Raw genomic sequence first — 27341 nt, 5'->3', positions numbered from 1 at the left:
GGTGTTTGTCAGGAAAATTATAATTTCTCTACGCTGATTACAGACCCTGCAGCGGGTCTGCAGCGCGGCTATGCTTTGAACCTTGAACCAATCGAAGCAGTGAATTGCAGATCGAAGCAGTGCTTCGATCATTCTTCGTTGATTTATTTTTTTTTCCTTTCGCTTTATCCTAATTTTCCCCCGCTAAAAACCCTAAAGAGCATATGGTTATGCCTAACCATATGGTTAGGCATATGGTATGTTAAACCGACTTGTTATGGTCTTCTGAAACAGTTGATAGATGTATTTTATAACTTAAAAACAGGATCAATGCTAACACGTTAGCATGTCTATTTTCAATGTTAAAGTTAGCATTAAGCTGTTGCAGCTGTCAGCACGTTCAGGTGCATTGTTTTCTGTATAATAAGCATTTGTTGTCATAAAAGAGTCAAATGTATTACAAACTGTAATATTTTTTAATTTATTTTTGTTTATATATTAATAATAATAGCAACCACAACAATAATAGTAATAATAACTAATCTAATGATTATATACAATTTTAGAGAACGAGACAAAAAGAACCTGAATAAAAACACAACAGAAAATATAAAACCAACTAACAATGTACATAAATAAATAAATACATACATACATACAGAAATAAATAGATGTTTCCTGTGAACACCCAGTGACACAACTCCATTTCATCCCTGTCTTATTTAAGTTTAATGACAGTTCGTTTCGGTCAAACCATATTTTCAATGTGTTAATTTCTTCAGTGACTTTCTCCAGAACTATCTGCCAAGCTAGAAAACTGCTGCATCCTAGTAAGAGCAGAATACTACTGCAATGAATTTGAATAAGGAAAGTTGGGTTTTTTCTTTTTTTCCTCACCAAAATGGATGCTGCGCTCACTGGAGTTTAGTCTGGAATAGGCCCAGATTGCATTTCAGAGCTTCTAGAATTCACATTTTCACAAACATTTTCATGCATGTGGTATTGGGGGGTAATTTTGGGTTTCAACTTTTTTTGTTTTTCACCACTTTCATCCCTGAATATGTGAAATCGTGACTCACTTTTGTGCAGATTAAAGTCAGTAACTGGGACTCCTGTCTTGTTGCGAGAAAGAAACGAGAATCGTCCTCCGTTCTGTTCACACAGCTCCAAACACTGCGCGGCTCTCTGCCAAGTCAAGTTAGAATGATAGAATCCAGTCGGAATTAATAACTTCAAAGCGAAACACCATTTTGTTTATTTTTATTTATGTCCAGAGATCAAGGATACAGTGACCAATTTCATATTTATTTACTTTAAGACTCTGAAATACACAGAAAACCTGTAAAGCCTACTTTTACTACAAAATTCACAAGAGGTATCGATAAGGGAATCGATAAAGAATTGGATCGATAAGCAGAATCGATAATGGCATCGACAGATAAAATCTTATCAATACCCATCCCTAGTGGTCGCCTTTGACGTGACCAGAAGCGATCGTGGTGTTAAAACTCAAAATCAGCTTGTTAGTAGTTGCAAGTGTACCGGAGACAATACTGAAAGTTATCGGATAGCTGTAGCTTCTGATAAATTTTTGGGTGGTTTATCGGTTTAGCTTTATAAAAGATAACTTTTCAGTTAGCTGATTAGCTGTTATCAAAGCAAACTTTTAGGTTAGCTGTGCCCACCACTGGATATAACCCCTTCCAAATCTTGACCTGAATTTACCCCAGGTGGACTCCAATTAAGATGTAGAAGCATCTCAAGGATGATCAAGGGAAACAGGATGCACTCGAGTTCAATTTTGAGCTTCATGGCAAAGGCTGTGAATACGAATGTACATATTATTTTTAAGTTATTTTATTTGAATACATTTTCAAAAATAAAGAACCTTTTTTCATGTTGTCATTATGGGGTATTCTGTGGAGCATTTTGAGGAAACAAATGAATTTCATCCATTTTGAAATAAGGCTGTAACATAAAAGTGGAAAAAGTCAAATGCTGTGAATACTTTCTGGATACACCATATTTTTCACTGTATGAGATTCTCTCGATTTTGTTCATAACATCCAGTTCCCTTAAAAACAAACTGAAAAGTTAAATTCTTTAAACAGTTTTTCGATCAGAATTTATCAAAATAAACCATAAACAATCCAAATCTTCACTTTTAACAACAGTAAACACATGAATGATGCACTCAATATAAATAAGTGAATGAAAATAATCAAAGTGTGTGTTGCTGCAGCACGGAGACATTACGAACAAACGGTCCAACGATAATATACGATGGAAGTCAACAGACCATAAACATGCGGTTCAGGCGTGCTTGATGCTGCCGAGCAGATGGTGCCATGAAAACGTCTGACCTCTTCTGCTTCACTCTGTGAACCAATCAGAAAGTTTACTCACATTATGTCTGAACACAAACAGCTTCAAGTTCACATCAACCTGTATTGTTGGTCTGAACTCTCAAAGTGGTTTTCAGAGAGATTGTGGTCATTAAACATGTGCAGAAAACTCCTGTGGAAGTTCTACCAGTCTGTAGTAGTACCCAGCATCCTCTTTTACATTGTGGTGTGCTGGGGGGGGACAGCACATCCAAGGAGGACACATCGAGGCTGGACAAACTGATCAGGCGGGCTGGCTCAGTGGTTGGCATGAAGTTGGACTCTCTGGTGATGGTGGCAGAGAAGAGAACACTGGACAAACTGCTGGACATTATGGAGAAAATAGCTATGGCTCCATACGTGGCATCATGTGACTGTAAAAGCCTCATGATACAGTCCACTGTTTTCCCAAGCGCAATGATGTGTACTGCACAGCCGGCAGGAGTGAACTGGTTTTAAACTGCGGCAAGGTACACACGACTGTGTGCACACATTAAAAAGCGAACACACGCAGTTGCAAGCAAATCTCCGAACACGGAAAAAGGCTCGAGTACGTGCGCATTTCGGGTGTACTTAAATGAAACAACTCTGCAATATGCAGCTCTACGAATACATCAGTGTGGAAGGGGCTTTAGATAACACATTTGTGACTTAAAATTATTTCTAACAAACACTAGGCACAGTTTTTTCAAACAAAACCATACAGATGAGGACAAATTTATTAGCCCCCAATGAAATTTGACATTTTCTTCCAAAACTTTCCCCATGTGCTTTTTTAACAATGCAAGGAATTTTCAACACAGCATGTAAGATAAAATCAACTATTTATGCCAAATTAAATGATTTTGCCAGAGTACAAAAACAGGAAACAATTTTTTAATATACGAGGTCTGTCAATAAACGGTCCTTTTTATATTTTTCAAAAACTATATGGATTTCATTCATGTTTTTACGTCAGACAAGCTTGAACCCTCGTGCGCATGCGTGAGTTTTTCCACGCCTGTCGGTGACGTCATTCGCCTGTGAGCACGCCTTGTGGAAGGAGTGGTCCCGCCCCCTCGTCGGATTTTCATTGTCTGGAAATGGCGGAATGACTTGGACTTTTTTCCATCAGAATTTTTTCAGAAGCTGTTAGAGACTGGCACCTGGAAACCATTTGAAAAATTTATCTGGCTTTCGGTGAAAATTTTCCAGGCTTCACAGAGAATAAGGACTGTTACTACAGCTTTTAGGACGGCTTTAAGGACGCTCGGCGCGCTGCGCTCCGAGCAGCAACGATGAGGCAGAAAACGCCAGATCATTTCTAAGCTGATGGCTCTGTGGATACGAGACCATCGTGTGCACTTTCTCTGGTTATCACAAGAGCTGGACATCAGCCATTTTCCGGCAGATTTCACTTTTAACAAGAGAGTTTGTCATGGAAAGCCGCGCGGAGGCTTCGTGCGTAATGACCGATTCGCTGTTTGAGCAAGACAAAGGAACACCTCCGTTTCAGCGTGTCATGGGACAAGTTGGGACATGCCTATCTCGGCTTTCAATGCTTACCAGTCCAGTAAGTATCAGAGAAATTGTGGAGAGCTGGGCATGTCCTAACTTGTTGGGGGCTAATAAATTTATCCTCATCTGTATGGTTTTCTTTAAGAAAAAAACTGTGCATAAGGCTTAAAACACATTAAAAACATCTGATTTGGTTTTCATCCAGATTTTAATGTTAAATGGACAAATTTAAATACGAAATCTGATAATTATTAAAGGAGTATATTGTGCAGAAAGAATCAGCCTCCAAACTCCCACAATTCTGTTTTTATAGGCATTCTTTATAATACAGCCTTTTATTGTCATTGTACACATACAATGAAATTTGTCTGCATTCAACCCATCCAAATTAGTTAGACAGTTCTCCCAATTTAAGATCAATTTACAGCGTGTTTAATACCTGCTTGATGTGTAACAGAAATAACCCAGATCCTTTTTACCCGATTATTAAATGCCCCAAACACACACAGATCTGAGTTTTTTTTTTAAATATACCTGCAATTAAATGATTCAATTAGATTAAATAATCACAAACCCTGTAATCAATTACATTATTTTTTTTAATAACCTGACATCACTAATTAAAATATGTATGCTGTGTGTGTGTTTCAGATGGTTTTCTCAGTCACCGCTGCAAAATTTGTCATCATTTGCCTACATGTTATACACTGGTTATGTTTCACTGTGAATTCTGATTAAGTTTTTGTACTTTTTGCTATAATGTCTCCACTTTTGTGTAACATCAATTTGATTAGTAAAAGTTACTAAGGTTTACTGATTTAAAGGCTAACAGTTTCAAAAGCTGTTTAAGCATAATACAATAAGTTTTACATAAATAAACGTAAAGTGGTAAACAGACAGTAAACTGGTTGTTCAAAATTCTTTGAAGTAATGGTGATATCACTGAAGTGACTAAACCTTTTTGTTTATGTTAAATACCATTTAGTAAAATCTCAGTTTCGACATGGTTATTCCAGCATCTGTGTAAAGATTCAGCCAGGTGTAGTGTATAGTGTCTTCTGGAGTGGCAAATCCCAAATTAAAAATGATTAGAAATGAACCTTCATTGCACCAAAACATCAATGACAAAATGTTTTTTACTGTTGACTCAGTGTGAAATGACAAATTATGATACAATCACATAAGTCAAATTGTTTACTGCAAAGTAGAGAAGCTTGAATCTTCGACTGGACTGGGTTGCTTGACGTAAGGACATTTCGCTTCAAATCACAGAAGATTCCTCAGCTAAAATTCTTGCTCTGGTAGTCTGACTTCTGTCTTGACTCTTGTAGAGAAGAATAAACCAGAAGCCAACAAAAGCTGGAGTTTTTAACCTAACCAGACCCCTCCTACCGAGAGACCAACTGCTATAGGCTAGTGACTAAACAATAGCTCTAATTAGCACCTATTGTGCTCTAGTTAGCACTCTCCTAATGATGGGATGGAAGCCTCCCCTGATGGCTCCCTTGACGACTCTCCTGATGACGTGAATGACTCATTACCATGAACAAAAGACTGAAACTGCTTTGACCTGAGTACCCCATTGTAAACAGGGGACAAAGCGTGTCTGAGACCCGCCCCCCGGTTAAGGCTGGGTTTCAACTGTTTTACAAAGAATGCTTCCTTGACACCTCTCTCAAACCATTTCTTCTCTCTGGCTAAGATTTTAACTTCCTTGTCCTCAAACGTGTGGTTAGTGTCTTTCAGGTGGAGATGAACTGCAGACTGAGGTCCACTGGCGACCTCTCTGCGGTGCTGCTTTAGCCTCTTGTTTAAAGGTTGCTTAGTCTCACCTATGTAGTGTTCATTACAGTTTTCCTGACATCTGATATAATACACTACATTGCTCTGTTTGTAACTAGGGATCCTGTCCTTAGGGTGAACTAATTTCTGTCTCAAGGTGTTAACCGGTTTAAAGTAAACTGGGATATTGTGCTGTCTGAAGATCCTCTGTAGTTTTCCCCTACTCCTGCTAAATAAGGGAGAGATGGAGACAAGAAGATGAGTGTCTCTCCCTATAGGAGGGGTCTGGTTAGGTTAAAAACTCCAGCTTTTGTTGGCTTCTGGTTTATTCTTCTCTACAAGAGTCAAGACAGACGTCAGACTACCAGAGCAAGAATTTTAGCTGAGGAAGCTTCTGTGATTTGAAGCGAAACGTCCTCACGTCAAGCAACCCAGTCCAGTCAAAGATTCAAGCTTCTCTACTATGGAAACCACCTGGACAACTGAGAGCCTACACAGAAACATTGTTTACTGCAACTAAAAGAAGTGCAAATACATTAAAAAAAAAAAAAAAATGCAAACTGTACAAAAGTTACATGTGTCTATAGTCCTGTGGTGGGAGTGCAGGTCACATGCCCCGGTCACGCATCGCATGCACAAGGTTGCCCAGAACGCCAAGATATGCCTGATTAAATGCAGCTTCCACTGTTGCTTCTTCAAGGATCAGTCGGATGCGTCAATCACACTGGGCCCAGTTCAGCTTCAGCCTCAACATCACTCAAGATGGACAGATTCTCCCACAGGAACAGGCTCCCTTTTCTCTTGCCTGGACAATAATGAAGGTAGAAATGGGAAGGGATTAACAAAAGCAAGTTCACACACACACACACACACACACACACACACACACACACACACACACACACACACACACACACACACACACACACACACACACACACACACACACACACACACAGTGACAACCTCCCCCCAAAAAACCTACAAGAATTATAATAAAATCCTAAAAAAAAAACAAAACAAAAAAAACTTCAGTCTCTGTATGATCATTCCCCAGAGTTTCAGCTATCTTGGTCACTTTGCAGAAAAGTTTTGTTCTTTCAAAATGATCCTCCAACAAATCAGACCATTTGGAGCATCATTTTGAAAGAACATGACTTATGAAAAGCGACCAAGGTACCTGAAACTTTGGGGAAGGTCCAGCAAATTATATATATATATATATATATATATATATATATATATATACACACACAACCCCTGGCAAAAATTATGGAATCACCGGCCTCAGAGGATGTTCATTCAGTTGTTTAATTTTGTAGAAAAAAAGCAGATCACAGACATGACACAAAACTAAAGTCATTTCAAATATATTCTCTTCAGGCAGTCATCTTTATAAATCTCATTGGAAAGGCACCAAACAAAAGTTCCAGCATCATCACCTTGCCCAATGCAGATTCGAGATTCATCACTGAATATGACTTTCATCCAGTCATCCACAGTCCACAATTGCTTTTCCTTAGCCCATTGTAACCTTGTTTTTTTCTGTTTAGGTGTTAATGATGCCTTTCGTTTAGCTTTTCTGTATGTAAATCCCATTTCCTTTAGGCGGTTTCTTACAGTTCAGTCACAGACGTTGACTCCAGTTTCCTCCCATTCGTTCCTCATTTGTTTTGTTGTACATTTTCGATTTTTGAGACATACTGCTTTAAGTTTTCTGTCTTGACGCTTTGATGTCTTCCTTGGTCTACCAGTATGTTTGCCTTTAACAACCTTCCCATGTTGTTTGTATTTGGTCCAGAGTTTAGACACAGCTGACTGAACAACCAACATCTTTTGCAACATTGCGTGATGATTTACTCTCTTTTAAGAGTTTGATAATCCTCTCCTTTGTTTCAATTGACATCTCTCGTGTTGGAGCCATGATTCATGTCAGTCCACTTGGTGCAACAGCTCTCCAAGGTGTGTTCACTCCTTTTTAGATGCAGACTAACGAGCAGATCTGATATGATGCAGGTGTTAGTTTTGGGGATGAAAATTTACAGGGTGATTCCATAATTTTTTCCTCAGAATTGAGTGATTCCATATTTTTTTCCTCTGCTTGGTCTAAAAAAGTAACCGTTACCGACTGCCACAATCTTTTTTTCTTGATTTCTTATAGTGTTTCTTAAAGCCGGAAAGTTGCCATTTGAAATGACTTTAGTTTTGTGTCATGTCTGTGATCTGCTTTTTTCTACAAAATTAAACAACTGAATGAACATCCTCCGAGGCTGGTGATTCCATAATTTTTGCCAGGGGTTATATATATATATATATATATATATATATATATATATATATATATATATATATATATATAAAATCATATTTGGTAAAGTTACGTGATGTGAGACATGTTATTCTTACCAGTGATGACACGTTGCTGTGTGGTGCTGGACGTTGAAGCTGGTGGTCGAATCCTCCTCGCTTATGGAACTGGATTCTTCAACAAAAACACAAAATGGCGACATGGCAAAAAAAAAAAAAAAAAAAAAAAATCAGTAATGACACTGAGTCAAATGTACACGTTTGTTGTCATGCTGACTTTAGGTGTTTTTCTGTCAGAAGTTAATACTTTAAAGTGGAGCACGGAGTTAGCTAGCTCGCTAGTTAGCAATCAGCTAGCTCACTGTGTCCACATACATGAGACAGCGATGTTACTTTAACAAGTTTAGACTCAAAATCTTTGTTAATGTGCGCTTCCCACCAATGGGATAAGTAACGTTAAACGGTGCTGTCAAGCAGACTACAGACAAAGTCACAAAAAACACTTACCATCCGTCGCTTCCAACAAAGCTGTGGCCGAGTTGCGGTCATCCTGCCTCTGGGTGCTCACCGGTCGGTGTCCGTAAACACAGTTCCCGCGGTCAAACCGTTTCCAGCCCTTACAGTCTGACCTACTCCGGTCATTGTGGTCCTGTAATCACTTTTAAGCTTTTTCAGCTATTCTCTGCGTTGCTGTAATGTCCGGTACCCGTGAGCGACCAAAGACTGGGAGATTTTCTCATTTCGGATCGCTTCATCCACCTCTCTGTATTCTCTCCTCTGCCAACAAACACAGAAATGTCCTCAACTCATCCATGTTTTGTGCGAGTAAAAAAAAAAAAAACTCACCGTGAAACGAAAGAAAAGGACGGTCGCTGTAACACTGCTGTGAGTATTTAAAAATGGTGGGTTTGATTCTCATCTCAGACGGTGAGCTCATGACTCGTCCAGTGACATTCTCTGACCAATCAGTGGCCAGCAGCCTGCTGATGTCACAATTTAGTATCAGCTCGGCTCGCTTGGAACCACTCCTGAGCAGGTACCAAAAAAAGCACCAGGTACCAGTTACTAACCCTAATGGAAAAGCAAAAAACCGAGTCAAGCCAAATAGTGCTACTTTTGTGCAGTAGAAAAGCGCCTATACTGTCGGGCGCCCTCTGAGGTAGTTGGTGACCCAAGCCACCAGTGGAGTCTCCACCTTCATGTCACGTAGCTTATCGCTGAGCAGGTCAGGCTGGATGGTGTTGAACGCACTGGAGATGTCAAAGAACATGACTCTCACAGTGCTGCCTGCTTCCTCCAGGTGAGAGTAAGCTCTATGCGCAGCATGAAAATGATGGCATCCTCCTCTCCCCTGTTGTTCTGGTATGGACACTGCAGGGGGTCCAGTGATGATTCAGTGACTGTGCAGAGATGCATCAGGATGAGCCTCTTAAGTGACTTCAGAACATGTGATGTTAGGGACACAGGTCTGTAGTCACAAAATCTGTTGGGGTTCTTTTTCTTGGTCACAGGAACCAGACTGGGAAATCCCACACAGCTGGATAGCACATCACTTCAGCACTCTGGGGCTGAGGCCGTCAGGACCCGCAGCCTTTCCTGGACACAGGCGATTAAATTCTCTTCTCACATCCTCAGGAAAAGAGGGCCAGGATGTCTGGGCAGGAGAAAGTGGGGGTGTCAAGAACAATGAGGGTGTAGGGGAGGGAAGGGAATGGGGGCAGATTGGTGGGAGGAGGGGGTGTTAATAATAAGTGCGAAAACATCTGCGCATGCGTGGGTCAAACGGGGCAAAAATCCCAACTACCAAACTCACACCGCTCCCATTGAATTTTGTATACAGTAGCATTAGTGGACTGTAAAAGTTAAGGCTTTTACAGGGATTGCGATGCATAATGACAGGTGCGCATTGTGCTGTTTTCAAATGCGCGAAAGGAATTTATAGGCTTGAAAGTTGGCTGAAAACACACGATTGCAAGGCTCTGCCGAGTCCACCCAAAGACGGAAAGAAGAAGAAATGTGGTTGTAAACCTCCGTTCATTCTACACAATTTCCCCACAGAAAAGAAAGATCCAGACGGACGTAAAAGACGGACTAAAATTGTAAGTTTCTTGCACACATTTATTTTGTCAATATCCTGAAACTGTGCCGAATTATAATGTGGCTGATGACGCCGCTTTCGTGCATCGGCTTATGACCGTAATGTCGCACCATGAATGACGTGGTGCGTAATATTGTAAAATTGACATGTTCTATAAACAAACTGAATGCATGCACATATCATTGTATGTCTGTCATCTTATCAAAACAAACGTGACACCAAAGAGGTTATATGTGAGACTCACCGTCATTGTAATCATTATGAAGCCGGCAGAGTCGCGATTTCTCATCCCTGCTTAGCAAATATTCTGCAATATCCACAGTTTCAGTCTCTGGACTTCGTCTAACCATCCGTCAGTTGCCTTCAAGGGGTTGGAAATTTGTTTATCTCCAACTATCAACAAGGACTGGCCATTTTCGACAGCAGCGCGCTCTTCCTCCTTTGTCGGCACTAACGGTAGTTTCTGTACCGATGCAGCACACGCAAGCACAACCAGCACTTCCTTCCATTTCTGTCCACTGCCGTACGTAGTCCCGGTTGTAACAGGCAATCCGCGGAGCTGACAAAAACGCTTTAAATCGTCAACTTTCCAGCGTTTGAAATGATCCAAATCACAGCACTCCTCGCTGCTTTCCGCCACCATAGCTTGTGGATTGGTAGCTGAAAAATTTAGCCTACCCATAATGCACCGCGCGGCCCGAGATGCACACTTCGCTTATAAGGGTGTGAGGTGAGTGCACAGGGAAGGGGGTGCACTGAGAGGAGCTGAGGGAAGGGTGGACAGAGTCCATGTTGTCAAACCTGTTGAAGAACAGGTTTATCGAACTGGCCTCATATAGGTCTCCTTCCATCATCTGGTCCACCTTCTTACCACAACCAGTGATGGTTCTCATCCTCTTCCACACCTCCCTCATACTGTTCTGCTGGAGCTTGCTCTCCAGCATCCTCCTGTAACTGTTCTTCTCCTCTGCAATCTTCTTCCTCAGTTCTTGCTGCACCCTCTTCAGCTCCTCCCTGTTTCCACTCCTGAATGCAGCCTTCTTCCTGTTTAGTGTCACCTTGATGTCCTTGGTCACCTACGGTTTGTTATTGGGGAAATGGCCCACAGTCTTGGTTAGGATGATGTTGTCTGTACAGAAGTTGATATAATCTGTTATGCAGTCCGTAATGTTTTCAATGCCCTCCCCCTGCACATCACAGAGTACACCCCAGTCAGTCACCTCGAAACATCCACGGAGACCATCTTCAGTCTCCTGTGACCACATCTGTACCACTCTGGTGATCATAGGTTGCTGCAGAACTACAGGAATGTAGAGTGTCTCTAAATAGACTAGGTCATGGTCCGCTCTGCCGTGGCACTGTATGCTTCCTTGACATTAGCATACACGTCAGTGCTGGTGGTCCATTTTATGACTGTTTTCAGTCAAAGTCAAAATTAATATTCCGTTATTCCGGGAGGGTTAACAAAACTGACAGACGCTTGTGGTTCGAGACATCCAATCCATCAGCTTCCTGCTCCGTGTGCTGTTTCCTGCGGAATTTGGAATTTATTTTCTCTGTTGTAATCAAAGGTAAGAACACTACAATTAATATAATGAATAAGGTGTTGTTTCATAATGAAAGTAGGATAGAGACGGTAAAAAACAAAAAAAAAAAAACTTTGTAGTCGACACTGGCGGTAAAGCCGAACATATTTCGGTTGACTGCGTCAAGCCAGTTCAAGCTTGTTGCATAGGAACATGTACACTCATTTATTGTTCCTGTTAAGGGGTACGTCACATAACTTGCACCCCAGAGATGACATACTAATGATGCAGGGCAGCCATTTTTGGAATGTCACTAGTTAAGGTAAAGTTAAGAAGTAGCTACTATTTAGTCAGCTATTTCTTTGAATGTATTTGATATCAGGTCCATTAATGATACACAGACATGGTATGTCATACGCTATAGCATTCCAGTTGTTATACAACAAGCCTGGAACTATGCCATGAGTTAGAGTGCACTATTGTTTGGTTCTCACAATACATCTTGGTTTGAACACTTCAAGCAGTATCTAACAGGTCCAACAAATCTCTCTCACTTGCTGTACATCACGTTTTGGTGTACGCAGGGATGTATGATCGACAATTTTTCACTTCCAATCTGGATACCTGAATTTGGGTGTATGCCGAAACTAATGCTATTCCGATACCGGAGCTCTGTTTGCTTTATTATTATTATGATCATTATTGTTGATTTTATATGAGGATTTTCTTAAAAAGAAAACCTGAAAGTTCAGCTACAATTTGCCAGAAGGTGTATCTAAAATGAAAGCCTAGATTTGATGTTTTGATGAAAGAATTCAGTACTTTCATATGTTAGACTTTTATAGCCTTATAGAGAAAAGTCAGCACCCCCTCTCTCTCCATCTGTCTATCTCTCCTCAATTGTCAATTTCCATGGAGCTTTGTTGACATGGGAGACATACATTTACATTGTCAAAGCAAGTGTTAAGAGTACAAATGAAGTTCTCTCTCTCTCTGAAAGCCTTTCAACTGTAAAATAAAGTGCAATTTTCTAAATGTATCATCAATGACCTCTCCTGGAAACATCACCTTATCATGGTGGAGAGGTTTGTGTGCCCCTATGAACCTGAGAGCTGTGTTGTCTGGAGCCTTTGTGCTCCTGGTAGACTCTCCCATGGCAAATTTAGGCCAGACTAAGAATGGTTGACAAGACACCATGACAGAACGAGGCAGAGGAAATGTGACCCAGCCTGGAGGAAGCCCAGGGCCCCCGTCTGGAGCCAGGCCTGGATGGAGAGCCTGTCAGTGAGCACCTGCTGGCTGGGCTTGCTCAGAGCCCAGATGGGCACAGCCCAAAAAGGCAACGTGGACCTTCCATCTCCACCCTGTGGGCTCACCACCCACAGGGGGAACTGCTGGTGTCAAATGCGCTGCAGCAGGGCCTAGCTCTGGGGGTGTGGAAAGTCACCTCGCTGTGGGGGAAGGAGCCGGAGCTTGTGTGGGAGGTGGAGCGATACCAGTTAGATCTGGTGGGCCTCGGCTCCACGCACAGCCTCTGCTTCGGAACCACTCTCCTTGATAGGGGTTGGACCTTATTCTTCCCTGGAGTTACCCAGGGTGTGAGGCGCTGGGCACATGTGGGAAAATTCACGAGTCCCTGGCTGAGCGCTGCTACATTGGAGTTTACCCAGGTAGATGAGAGGGTCGCGTCCTTGCACCTTTGTGCAGGGGGGGGGGGGGGGGGGTGAGATGACCGACTGTTGTTTGAACAGTAGTTTGAGTATTCGGCCTTCTTGAAGTCCCTGAACAGAGTCCTGTATATGGCTCCAGAGGGGTGCTCCATTGTTCTGCTGGGGGACTTCTAAGGCACACTTGGGCAATGACAGAGACACCTGGAGAGGCTTGATTGGGAGGAACGGCCTCCCCGATCTAAACCTGAATGGTTGTTTGTTATTGGACTTCTGTGCTAGTCACAGACTGTCCATAACGAATACCATGTTCAAACATAACGATGCTCATCAGTCTACATGGTACCAGAGCACCCTAGACCGAAGATCGATGATCGATTTTGTGATCGTATCATCCGATCTGAGGCAGCATGTTCATCTGGTGCTGAGTTGCATCAGAAGATGGGGGAGGACTTTGGACAGACCTGGTAAGCCCAAACAGATAGTGCAGGTAACTGGGAACATCTGGAGGAGACCACTAACCAACAGATCTTCAACTCGCACCTCCGGGGAGCTTTTCTAGCATCCCTGTGGAGGTTGGGGCACTGAACCACAATAGGCAATGGTCAAAGCTTTCATTGCTGAAGCTGCAGCAATGAAGATCTTAGGTGCCTCAAGTGGCAGCAACCCTCGAACACCGTGGTGGACACTCGAGATCAGGGAAGACATCCGACTGAAGGAGGAGTCCTTCCTGGATATGTTATCTTGGAGGACTCCAGAGGCAGTAACAAGGTACCGACAGGCCCGAAGGGCAGCAGTCTCTGCTGTGGGGAAGGCAAAGCAGTGGGTGTGGGAGGGGTTGGACCAACCATAGAGAAGGACTTTCGGTTGGCACCAAGATGCTTCTGGTTTTCCCAGTGCCTCACCAGAGGTACTGGGAAAACGCGGAACCACTGAAGCTGTCTACAATAAGGATGAGATTCTGTTGACCTCAACTGAGGATGTGATCCGGTGTTAGAAAGAACACTTTTGAGGAACTCCTGCATCAAACCAGAGCGCCCTCTATAGTAGGGGCAGAGCTAGAAGCTAATGGACGATTATCATCAGTTTCCCTGGTTGAAGTGACTGAGGTAGCCAAAGAACTCCGCAGTGGCGAGGCCCCAGGGGTCGATGAGATCCGTCCAGAATGCCGATGGCTCTGAGTGTGGAGGACTGTCTTGGATGAGACTAGGCTTGGGTATCGAGAACCGGTTCTTTTTGAATATCGTTAAGAAATGATTCGATCCACCAATATCAACAGCCTTTTTGCTTAACAATTCCCTTATCGGTCCCTCAGAACAGCCGTTGTTTTTGAGGAAAATTATCATTCCTCTACGTTGATTACAGACCCTGAAGCGCGTCTGTAATCAACTATTTCTGCAGCGCGACACCACTCTGAAGCATGAACCATTGAAGCAATGCTTCGATCCACACGCTTGCTGGTTCTTTGATTCACTGCTCTTCAGAAACGGCAAGTCCGCTTCTTAACCCCTCTCAAAGCCATTAAAATATCGTGAGGAACTTTTGTGCGGATTAAAGTCACTAACTGGGACTCATGTCTTGTTGCAGTCAAGAAACGAGAATCACCCTCCGTTCCGTTGGCACAGCTCCAAATGTTGCACAAGACAGAGTCTGGTCGGAATTAATAATTCTAAAACGAATCGCTGCTTTAAATAAAATGACACCTCTTACAAACGTTGTAATACAGACAAAAAACTAAAATCGACTAAAACTGTTTTTTCCTCTCAAAATGAGATGTCCTGCTTTCTTTATAAATTACATCCTGACGTGCAGCACAGCCAGCTGCAACAACTAAGCTCAGATGTATGGAAAGACATTCATGCCAATAATGTCTGAAAGGAAATGCTTTTGACAATATCTACAGATTTTGTTTATTTCTATTTATGTCCAGAGATCAAGGATCCACCATGTAGAGTTTATTATGTCCAAAGTTTAAGGATACAGTGACCAATTTCATATTTGTTGTTCAATTTCAATTCAATCGGCTTATAAAGCACCAAATCACAACAAAAGCCGTCTCAAGGCGCCTCACACAGAACAGTTCAACATAAAAATTTTAACAAATAAATAAAAATTAAAAAATTCAAATACATAATTAAAAACAGAAGTAAAACAATAAAACAAATAGAAAGCCTGTAAAGCCTACTTTTAGTACACACAAATATTCACAAGAGGTATCGATAAGGGAATCGATAAGGAATCGGATCGATAAGTGGAATCGATAGATAAAATCTTATCGATACCCATCCCTAGATGAGACGTCTCTTCAACACTGCGTTGAGGTCTGGGACAGTGCCAAAGGAGTGGCGGTCCCCGTATTTAAAAAAGGGGACCAGCGAGTGTGTACCAATTACAGGGGCATCACACTACTCTGCCTCCCTGGTAAAGTGTACTCCAGGGTGCTGGAAAGGAGGGTTCGGCAGATAGTCTAACCTCTTTTTTCTCCTGAAGTAAAAAGTAATACCCTTCGGCTGCTCTCGTTTGCACTCAGGGTCACCACAGCAAATCCTAGGTGGATCTGCATTAGGGTTGAGCTGGATATTCGGTTCAGACGAGTATCCGGTACGGATAAAGCATTTTTGACGAGCACGAGCATGATCCGAATAAAATTCATCAATATTTGTGCTCGTGGTGAAGGAAAATTCTCATTGGCTAACTGACTGTCTTCGCACTGTGTGATTGGCTAGTCACACATAGCGCCCGTGGTGGGGAGAGTGTGAGAGAGTTCCGAGTGCGCATGTCAGGAATCCATTTCCGGTCGCCGCTATCGTTACAAACAAACCCATGTACGCACACGTCAGGCACTGCATTCTGTTGCATCAGGCTTTGTTTTATCAGCAATTCATGCTTATTTCTCTCTCAACACTTGGACTTCAGTGATCCAGCAGCAGATGTTCAACTGGTAGTAGAGGCAAGATGGGCAGGATGTGTGCAGTGAAAGACTGTGGGAATAGCATATAATCTATTGAGAGATGGAAGCACAGTGTGTGTGGACTACACAACTGCAGGTTTGCATCTGGGGATTGTGATTGCCCAAGGCCATTTCAGCTATTCCCATTCCCAACTGAGCCAGCCACGGGAGCAGAATGGACAAAGGTAGTGAACAGAAAGCAGCTGGGCTCTGGCTATGTAAAGAACTGGACACCCAACAAGAATTCTCGTGTCTGCAGTTTACACTTTACTGATGGGAAGCCCACAGAACTGCACCCAAACCCAACACTTCAACTTGGCCATGAGCTAAAGCAGGTGTGTGGTAATAAAGCTTATTTCTTAATGATTTTTCTAACTGTTTTAGTGCTTGTTGATCCCCCCCTCCACTAGTGACGTTAAGCTTTTTCATGCGCCTGTTTTTGTGCAGGCTGGTGACCAGTTTTACTTGCCTGAACAAGTTTCTCACTTGCACACTTTTTCATTTCCTACCAGAAAACCTTCTGAATATCGTTTTGTTGTCAAATTAGTGTGATTTAGATGCAAAACGTCCTTGAAGAGCGTGCGCTCATGAGCGATATTGAACTGTTTGGCCGAAGCGAGTGAATCATGGCTGTTTGTTTGTAACACTGGCATCCCATCAACCCCTGCGCGCGCGGAACTCCGATAAGGTCTATTCGCACTGCCTCCGTGTCCATAACTCTCATTTCAGTATTCGCACGGCAAGACTCTGGTGGTAAAACTTGGAACTACTTGTATAAACAAACATACTGCATTAAATAATTGTTATGGACGCGGTCGCCGTTTGAATAGGGTCGGTCTTTTGCCACCAGAGTCTTGCCGTGCGAATACTGAAATGAGAGTTATGGACATACATTTAGAAAACAGAAATAAAGTTAACTTTGATTTGTTTAGCTGCAGTGCTAACCAGCTCCAAACTAGCCCCGCTGCTAACGTCCTGCTAAACTAGTCTGTTAATGAATGCTAAGCATCCATTAACGTCATTTGGTTCATGTACAAATAAAGTGTGTTACCTGCTGAAATGCTCCGCTCACGGAGTCGGACAAATAGAGAGAATAAAAGATGAATTTAAAATGTTAGAAAAGAACGGAGAACGTCAACGACTAGACTGTCACTTCCGCCCAAGCAACACAGTGATTGGCTCAGACACATCAGCCAATCAGTACGTCGCTTCTTGGAGGAGCCCAACAAAGTCAACATTTTTCTGTTGGAAAGATGAAAATACTCCAAAGTGTTTTCATTTATCACCCTTTATTTGTAGACGTTGATTAAATGTTGGTCTTTAGACCATGTTTAACTCTGTTATTTTTAGAACCATGGATGACGTTACTGACTGACTGACCATCAATAAAACATTAAAAATCTAAGTGAACAGACCCATGAAGAGAGCAATGAGAACACACCACAAGACAACAATTCAAACATTTCACCATCTAAAGAAAAACATTTAAAGTGATGCAGGCTGTGAGAGTTTTCATTGTTTCTGACGTCATAGAAAGAACAAGGTGAGTTACTGAACGGGTAGCTCGGAATGAATGTTTATGAGTTCAATGATATGAATATTTCATGAGCTGAATGGTACTTTCCAGCTTTCACCGAATTAAATATTTGTTCCATTGAAAGAATGTAAAAACATTCATTATTTGTTTTATATAATGGCTAAAATAAATCCTTCATTTGATATTTTATTAATTTATAAACAACCAGAAGCACTCAGAGAGTGCAAACCTCTGCCAAGGCCATAGGGTCACTGACCCTAAAGAGATTCCCTCCTTGGCACAGTGATCTATTCAACAATTCAGTGTTACAATCAAAACTATGATACATAGACTTTTCTTTCCTGTATATTTGACATCCTTGACCATGAAAACATACCACTAGAACTTGGAATCACTTTTATGTCTTTATTAGTTGAAAAGTTATTGTATAAAAACGATTTTTCGGTAATGGCGGTTTTCTTCTGGATTTAGCTCCATAACATTTGAAGCTACATCAAATCTGATGACACCTTACTGAATCAGTACAGATTCAGCTACAATTTGGTGTTAGTTGTGCATCTCTAGCTTCATTTGTCACCTCACACTGACACATTTTCTGTTTTCCCTATATTTTTGCATATTCTGGATCACCAAATCCGGAATCCGGATCCGATCATCACCAAACTTTGTTGTTTGATAGAACATTTGACTATGTTACACCCTAATTTTTTTCAAGCCTTTCTGCCTTGTTTTTGTGGAGTTAGAAACTAGAATGTCAAAATTCCCCCTATCCCGCAATGGTGAAGAATCCTTTAAAAAATTCCTGGATCTGGATCGTGATCCGGATCACCACTAAAATTTAATCACTTGTTCCTCTTGTCATTTCCAACCACTCCACAAAATTTCATCAAAATCCGTTCAAAACTTTTTGAGTTATCCTGCTGAAAAACAGACAGACAAACAAACAAACAAGACCGAAAACGTAACCTCCTTGGCGGAGGTAACAAAAAAAAAAAAAAAGACATTTTGGTGTTCCACTGCTGCTTAACAGTCCAACACGAGTTCAAAATTCCAAATATGTAGACTAATATCTTTCTAATTTTATAGTCCAGCAGATAACTGAAACAATCATGCAAATGGTGACACAAGCACCAAAGTTGGCACAAATACTCCTTAGATATTACTCTTTTGAAAAAAAAAAAAAAAACCCAGACTGGCCACTTGAATTTTCATGGATGTGATGCAAATTATTGGTTTAGCTAATAGGATTAATACATTGAATAGTTTTGATTGTGTTGAATGTCTGGTCTTCAAAGTAAAGGTCAAACAAGGTCAACATCCATTGGATTCTATGACATGTGACATATATTACCCCGTAACATGATAACTAAGCATGATACATGGTCCAAATTATTCATTCATTCATCTTCTACCGCGTAGTCCAATTAAGGGTCGCGGGGCGCTGGAGCCCATCCCAGCAGTCATAGGGCGTGAGGTGGAGTACACCCAGGACAGGACGCCAGTCTGTCACAGGGCCACAAACAGACAAACAAACACAGACACACCCACACGCACACCTACGGACAATTTAAAGATTCCGATCCACCTAACCCGCATGTCTTTGGATGTGGGAGGAAACCGGAGCACCCAGAGGAAATCCACGCAAACACGGGGAGAACATGCAAACTCCACACAGAAAGGCCACAGGAATTGAACCCACAACCTTCTCGCTGTGAGGCAACAGTGCTAACCACTAATCCACGGTGCTGCCCTGGTCCAAATTATTCCTTTTTAAAACCCTGTTACCTCAACTAATGATTTGCATCATTTTTTTTTTTTTTTTTTTTTACCAAAATTGGAGCAACTTTAACTTTTGACCCCTGTACAAACTGACACTGACCTTTGTCACCATTTTTGCTGTTTTTACCCCATAACTCCTGATCATTCAGTCATAGATAGTCCAAACTCTATCTTTTTGGGATCTTTACAATCAGACAAATAATGTGGTGTAGTTTTCGAAATTATTTGAGCATTTTTAATTTTGACCCCTGTGTAATTCTTCAACTGACCCCTACCTGGCCACCTATTGAAAATTCAAGTGGCCAGTCGGTTTGTTCAAAAGAGTAATGTCTAAGGAGTATTTGTGCAAACTTTGGTGCTTGTATCACCATTTGCATGATTTTGCTCTAAATATTCTCTTACCTGTTGCACTATTACCGGAGTGCAGCAGAAGAGAGCTCTCTCAAACAGCCCGGCTTCAAAAACCTCCCCTCTCTTCTCCTCCCGCTCAGCACCAAACAAGCAGAGAGCAAACAACAGCAGTTGAGAGGATTCACTATGACTCTTGTCCGGTATTGGAAAATATCGCAGGTTGGATCGGTATTTTCCAATATGTGAGTTACGTCAGTATCGGGATCCGGGAACGGATGGCACCCTGCTCAGAGTGCCACTCTCACTGGACTGACCACTTTTAGATTGCCATAAGCTAAGCTAGTGGCGCTCCTGAGAGTGTGATCGGATGGGTCCCATCCCTAGAAGCAAGTGCACAAACCCCCATGCTGCCCCATAGTAAAAATTACCATATTAGAAGAAAATAATATTGACTAGAGCATGGTGGGGGTTTGCGCTTGTATTGACACCTTTACCGTGTCAAATCTCGCGCGTAATCACGTTCTCGCTGGGGAGGCCAAGATTTCGTTGTCAGTGTAAACAAGCATTTGCGGCAACTTGTTTGCAATATTGCATCGTTATGGAGGTGAGTTCAACCAAAATATGTATTTAGGTGTTTAACTAGGATAATCGTGGGTCTTTAATGTAAGTTTTGTTTTTTTTTAAAGTGTGTTGCTGTTAGGGTTGTGTGTTGGGACCCTGCAGTGGGTCTGTATAATCAACCAGCAGCGCGGCTTTGCTTTGAACCTTGAACCACTGAAGTAGTGCTTCGATCTTCGATCCGCTGCTTCGTTGGTTTTGTTTTATTTCACTTTATCTTAAATTTCCCTGCTAAAACACTAAAGAGCATATGTCTGTGAGTAATATTTACCTTTTTACACTCAACAAAAATATAAATGCAACACTTTTGGTTTTGCTCCCATTTTGTATGAGATGAACTCAAAGATCTAAAACTTTTTCCACATACACAATATCACCATTTCCCTCAAATATTGTTCACAAACCAGTCTAAATCTGTGATAGTGAGCACTTCTCCTTTGCTGAGATAATCCATCCCACCTCACAGTTGTGCCATATCAAGATGCTGATTAGACACCATGATTAGTGCACAGGTGTGCCTTAGACTGTCCACAATAAAAGGCCACTCTGAAAGGTGCAGTTTTGTTTTATTGGGGGGGGATACCAGTCAGTATCTGGTGTGACCACCTCATGCAGTGCAACACATCTCCCTCGCATAGAGTTGATCAGGTTGTCAATTGTGGCCTGTGGAATGTTGGTCCACTCCTCTTCAATGGCTGTGCGAAGTTGCTGGATATTGGCAGGAACTGGTACACGCTGTCGTATACGCCGGTCCAGAGCATCCCAAACATGCTCAATGGGTGACATGTCCGGTGAGTATGCCGGCCATGCAAGAACTGGGACATTTTCAGCTTCCAAGAATTGTGTACAGATCCTTGCAACATGGGGCCGTGCATTATCCTGCTGCAACATGAGGTGATGTTCTTGGATGCATGGCACAACAATGGGCCTCAGGATCTCATCACGGTATCTCTGTGCATTCAAAATGCCATCAATAAAATGCACCTGTGTTCTTCGTCCATAACAGACGCCTACCCATACATAACCCCACCGCCACCATGGGCCACTCGATCCACAACATTGACATCAGAAAACCGCTCACCCACACGACGCCACACACGCTGTCTGCCATCTGCCCTGAACAGTGTGAACCGGGATTCATCCGTGAAGAGAACACCTCTCCAACGTGCCAAACGCCAGTGAATGTGAGCATTTGCCCACTCAAGTCAGTTACGACGACGAACTGGAGTCAGGTCGAGACCCCGATGAGGACGACAAGCATGCAGATGAGCTTCCCTGAGACGTTTCTGACAGTTTGTGCAGAAATTCTTTGGTTATGCAAACCGATTGTTTCAGCAGCTGTCCGAGTGGCTGGTCTCAGACGATCTTGGAGGTGAACATGCTGGATGTGGAGGTCCTGGGCTGGTGTGGTTACACGTGGTCTGCGGTTGTGAGGCTGGTTGGATGTACTTCCAAATTCTCTGGAACGCCTTTGGAGACGGCTTATGGTAGAGAAATGAACATTCAATACACGAGCAACAGCTCTGGTTGACATTCCTGCTGTCAGCATGCCAATTGCACGCTCCCTCAAATCTTGCAGCATCTGTGGCATTGTGCTGTGTGATAAAACGGCACCTTTCAGAGTGGCCTTTTATTGTGGGCAGTCTAAGGCACACCTGTGCACTAATCATGGTGTCTAATCAGCATCTTGATATGGCACACCTGTGAGGTAGGATGGATTATCTCAGCAAAGGAGAAGTGCTCACTATCACAGATTTAGACTGGTTTGTGAACAATATTTGAGGGAAATGGTGATATTGTGTATGTGTAAAAAGTTTTAGATCTTTGAGTTCATCTCACACAAAATGGGAGCAAAACCAAAAGTGTTGCGTTTATATTTTTGTTGAGTGTATGTTAAACTGACTTGTTATGGTCTTCTGAAACAGTTGATCGATGTATTTTATAACTAAAAAAAATGGGACATGCTAACGAGTTAGCATGTCTATGTCATTTTCAAAGTTAAAGTTAGCATTAAACTGAGCCATTATCAGCGCGAAAGGATTCTGGGATACTCTAAAACTGTGAATAGTGCAAAACGCCGCAACCACGAGTTTCCAATTCCACAAATTTTTACCTTGGAAAAGATTTTCAAGGTCAAAGTGGCTTTTCATGAGCTAAATTAGATGTGATCAAATGTCAGGAGTATGTATTTAGTTCATGCACTTGAGTCAAAGTTTTTTGTATTGTTGTCAGGATTTTTTCTCAACTTTTTCGATTTCTGGATTCTTTTTCAGAAACAGAACATTGGTTATCTCTGCTATACACAATTTGTCAATGCTTTTTTTGGCACCTGGTTTCTGACTGATAACTGTAAGACAGGCATAAAATTAGAACCTCCATCCAGTTTTGGTGTAGGTAAATCCATAACAAAAAAAAATGAGAGTAATTGAGGCACGTTTGATTGAGATATAACGAAAAATGTACACCAAATGGGCATTTCAATAATAAATTCAAATGTCTACAAACTCCATAATTCGGATTAGATATGGATCAAACTTTGTCACTGGCATCCTTTGATAAAGGATGCCATCCTACATAATGCTCTGAAATATGAAAGAAATTTGATTTGGCTTGGCTTGCCTCTACTGGTGGTTGGCTCTCACTGCGGTATTGTATCACTTCCTGTTCCGGAGCACAGCGGTGTTTTTCTGTATCTGTTAGCTGTTTAATCTGCGCAGTTAGATTGATCTAGTTATCTAGATTACGATTTGTTTCCCAGTGTAATCTTTACGTGCCTTAACTAAAGCACTCCTTCTGCTGAATCACCTCTAAATTATTTACACATTATTCACTTTGCGTGTTTTTAGGAATCCGCTAGCTTAGCGTAGCTACTAGCTCTTAGCCGATTTAGCATGGCGGCTTCTCCTGTCTCTCCCGCACTTTTCTGCTCTGGGTGTGAAATGTTTAGTTATTCCTCGGCCTCCTTTAGCAGTAACGGTACTTGTAATAAGTGTAGCTTATTCGTAGCTTTGGAGGCCAGGCTGGGCGAATTGGAGACTCGGCTCCGCACCGTGGAAAATTCTACAGCTAGCCAGGCCCCTGTAGTCGGTGCGGACCAAGGTAGCTTAGCCGCCGTTAGTTACCCCCTGGCAGATCCCGAGCAGCTGGGAAAGCAGGCTGACTGGGTGACTGTGAGGAGGAAGCGTAGCCCTAAACAGAAGCCCAGTGTACACCGCCAACCCGTTCACATCTCTAACCGTTTTTCCCCACTCGACGACACACCCGCCGAGGATCAAACTCTGGTTATTGGCGACTCTGTTTTGCGAAATGTGAAGTTAGCGACACCAGCAACCATAGTCAATTGTCTTCCGGGGGCCAGAGCAGGTGACATTGAAGGAAATTTGAAACTGCTGGCTAAGGCTAAGCGTAAATTTGGTAAGATTGTAATTCACGTCGGCAGTAATGACACCCGGTTACGCCAATCGGAGGTCACTAAAATTAACATTAAATCGGTGTGTAACTTTGCAAAAACAATGTCGGACTCTGTAGTTTTCTCTGGGCCCCTCCCCAATCGGACCAGGAGTGACATGTTTAGCCGCATGTTCTCCTTGAATTGCTGGCTGTCTGAGTGGTGTCCAAAAAATGAGGTGGGCTTCATAGATAATTGGCAAAACTTCTGGGGAAAACCTGGTCTTGTTAGGAGAGACGGCATCCATCCCACTTTGGATGGAGCAGCTCTCATTTCTAGAAATCTGGCCAATTTTCTTAAATCCTCCAAACCGTGACTATCCAGGGTTGGGACCAGGAAGCAGAGTTGTAGTCTTACACACCTCTCTGCAGCTTCTCTCCCCCTGCCATCCCCTCATTACCCCATCCCCGTAGAGACGGTGCCTGCTCCCAGACTACCAATAACCAGCAAAAATCTATTTAAGCATAAAAATTCAAAAAGAAAAAATAATATAGCACCTTCAACTGCACCACAGACTAAAACAGTTAGATGTGGTCTATTAAACATTAGGTCTCTCTCTTCTAAGTCCCTGTTGGTAAATGATATAATAATTGATCAACATATTGATTTATTCTGCCTTACAGAAACCTGGTTACAGCAGGATGAATATGTTAGTTTAAATGAGTCAACACCCCCGAGTCACACTAACTGTCAGAATGCTCGTAGCACGGGCCGGGGCGGAGGATTAGCAGCAATCTTCCATTCCAGCTTATTAATTACTCAAAAACCCAGACAGAGTTTTAATTCATTTGAAAGCTTGACTCTTAGTCTTGTCCATCCAAATTGGAAGTCCCAAAAACCAGTTTTATTTGTTATTATCTATCGTCCACCTGGTCGTTACTGTGAGTTTCTCTGTGAATTTTCAGACCTTTTGTCTGACTTACGAGGTCTGTCCGTAAAGTATCGTACCTTTTTATTTTTTTCAAAAACTATATGGATTTCATTCATATGTTTTTACGTCAGACATGCTTGAACCCTCGTGCGCATGCGTGAATTTTTCCACGCCTGTCGGTGACGTCATTCGCCTGTGAGCACGCCTTGTGGAAGGAGTGGTCCCGCCCCCTCGTCGGATTTTCATTGTCTGGAAATGGCGGAATGAAAAGGACTTTTTTTCCATCAGAATTTTTTCAGAAGCTGTTAGAGACTGGCACCTGGAAACCATTCGAAAAATTTATCTGGCTTTCAGTGAAAATTTTACAGGCTTCACAGAGAATAAGGACTTTAACTACAGGTTTAAGGACCCCTTTAAAGGACGGTCGGTGCGCCGCGCTGCGAGCTGCGACGACGCGGCACAAACCACTGGATCATTTCTAAGCTGATGGCTCTGTGGATACGAGACCGTCATGTGCTCTTTCTCTGGTTATCACAAGACCTGGACATCAGCCATTTTCCGGCAGATTTCACTTTTAACAAGACATTTTGTCATGGAAAGCCGCGCGGAGGCTTCGCGCGTCACGACCGATTCGCTGATGAAGCGAGCCAAAGGAACACCTCCGTTTCGGAGTGTTAGAGGACAAGTTGGGACATGTCTATCTCGGCTTTCAGTGCTTACCAGTCGAGTGAGTATAAAAGAACTTGTGGAGAGCTGGACATGTCCAAACATGCCATAGGTATTAAAGGCACTGCGCTGCGGTGGTTTGAATCATATTTGTCTAATAGATTACAATTTGTTCATGTAAATGGGGAATCTTCTTCACAGACTAAAGTTAATTATGGAGTTCCACAAGGTTCTGTGCTAGGACCAATTTTATTCACTTTATACATGCTTCCCTTAGGCAGTATTATTAGACGGTATTGCTTACTTTGTGAGTTTCTCTGTGAATTTTCAGACCTTTTGTCTGACTTAGTGCTTAGCTCAGATAAGATAATTATAGTGGGCGATTTTAACATCCACACAGATGCTGAGAATGACAGCCTCAACACTGCATTTAATCTATTATTAGACTCTATCGGCTTTGCTCAAAAAGTAAATGAGTCCACCCACCACTTTAATCATATCTTAGATCTTGTTCTGACTTATGGTATGGAAATAGAAGACTTAACAGTATTCCCTGAAAACTCCCTTCTGTCTGATCATTTTTTAATAACATTTACATTTACCCTGATGGACTACCCTGCAGTGGGGAATAAGTTTCATTACACTAGAAGTCTTTCAGAAAGCGCTGTAACTAGGTTTAAGGATATGATTCCTTCTTTATGTTCTCTAATGTCATATACCAACACAGAGCAGAGTAGCTACCTAAACTCTGTAAGGGAGTTAGAGTATCTCGTCAATAGTTTTACATCCTCTTTGAAGACAACTTTGGATGCTGTAGCTCCTCTGAAAAAGAGAGCTTTAAATCAGAAGTGTCTGACTCCGTGGTATAACTCACAAACTCGTAGCTTAAAGCAGATAACCCATAAGTTGGAGAGGAAATGGCGTCTCACTAATTTAGAAGATCTTCACTTAGCCTGGAAAAAGAGTTTGTTGCTCTATAAAAAAGCCCTCCGTAAAGCTAGGACATCTTTCTACTCATCACTAATTGAAGAAAATAAGAATAACCTCAGGTTTCTTTTCAGCACTGTAGCCAGGCTGACAAAGAGTCAGAGCTCTATTGAGCTGAGTATTCCATTAACTTTAACTAGTGATGACTTCATGACTTTCTTTGCTAACAAAATTTTGACTATTAGAGAAAAAATTACTCATAACCATCCCAAAGATGTATCGTTATCTTTGGCTGCTTTCAGTGATGCCGGTATTTGGTTAGACTCTTTCTCTCCGATTGTTCTGTCTGAGTTATTTTCATTAGTTACTTCATCCAAACCATCAACATGTTTATTAGACCCCATTCCTGCCAGGCTGCTCAAGGAAGTCCTACCATTATTTAATGCTTCAATCTTAAATATGATCAATCTATCTTTGTTAGTTGGTTATGTACCACAGGCCTTTAAGGTGGCAGTAATTAAACCATTACTTAAAAAGCCATCACTTGACCCAGCTATCTTAGCTAATTATAGGCCAATCTCCAACCTTCCTTTTCTCTCAAAGATTCTTGAGAGGGTAGTTGTAAAACAGCTAACTGATCACCTGCAGAGGAATGGTCTATTTGAAGAGTTTCAGTCAGGTTTTAGAATTCATCATAGTACAGAAACAGCATTAGTGAAGGTTACAAATGATCTTCTTATGGCTTCGGACAGTGGACTTATCTCTGTGCTTGTTCTGTTGGACCTCAGTGCTGCTTTTGATACTGTTGACCATAAAATTTTATTACAGAGATTAGAGCATGTCATAGGTATTAAAGGCACTGCGCTGCGGTGGTTTGAATCATATTTGTCTAATAGATTACAGTTTGTTCATGTAAATGGGGAATCTTCTTCACAGACTAAAGTTAATTATGGA

At 42.0% G+C, this 27341-nt stretch overlaps 1 protein-coding gene across 1 annotated transcript in view; it reads right to left on the bottom strand.

Moving 5' to 3' along the window:
* Window positions 1–17353, bottom strand: part of LOC117507830 (protein NLRC3-like) — a 41394-nt gene extending 24041 nt beyond the window's left edge. Inside the window, exons 1-2 of the mRNA XM_034167618.1 lie at window positions 17242–17353; window positions 2279–2357 (exon numbers count right to left, since the gene is read on the bottom strand). Coding sequence (XP_034023509.1) covers window positions 2279–2329 — 51 coding nt within the window. The 5' untranslated portion in view covers window positions 2330–2357; window positions 17242–17353. The remainder of the gene's footprint in view (window positions 1–2278; window positions 2358–17241) is intronic.
* Between the last annotated feature and the right edge of the window lie 9988 nt (window positions 17354–27341).

Source organism: Thalassophryne amazonica, chromosome 3 (genome assembly GCF_902500255.1).
Source record: "Thalassophryne amazonica chromosome 3, fThaAma1.1, whole genome shotgun sequence".
Taxonomy (NCBI): domain Eukaryota; kingdom Metazoa; phylum Chordata; class Actinopteri; order Batrachoidiformes; family Batrachoididae; genus Thalassophryne; species Thalassophryne amazonica.
Note: the sequence above shows the minus strand (reverse complement) of the source record. Positions and strands in the feature narration are given on the sequence as shown.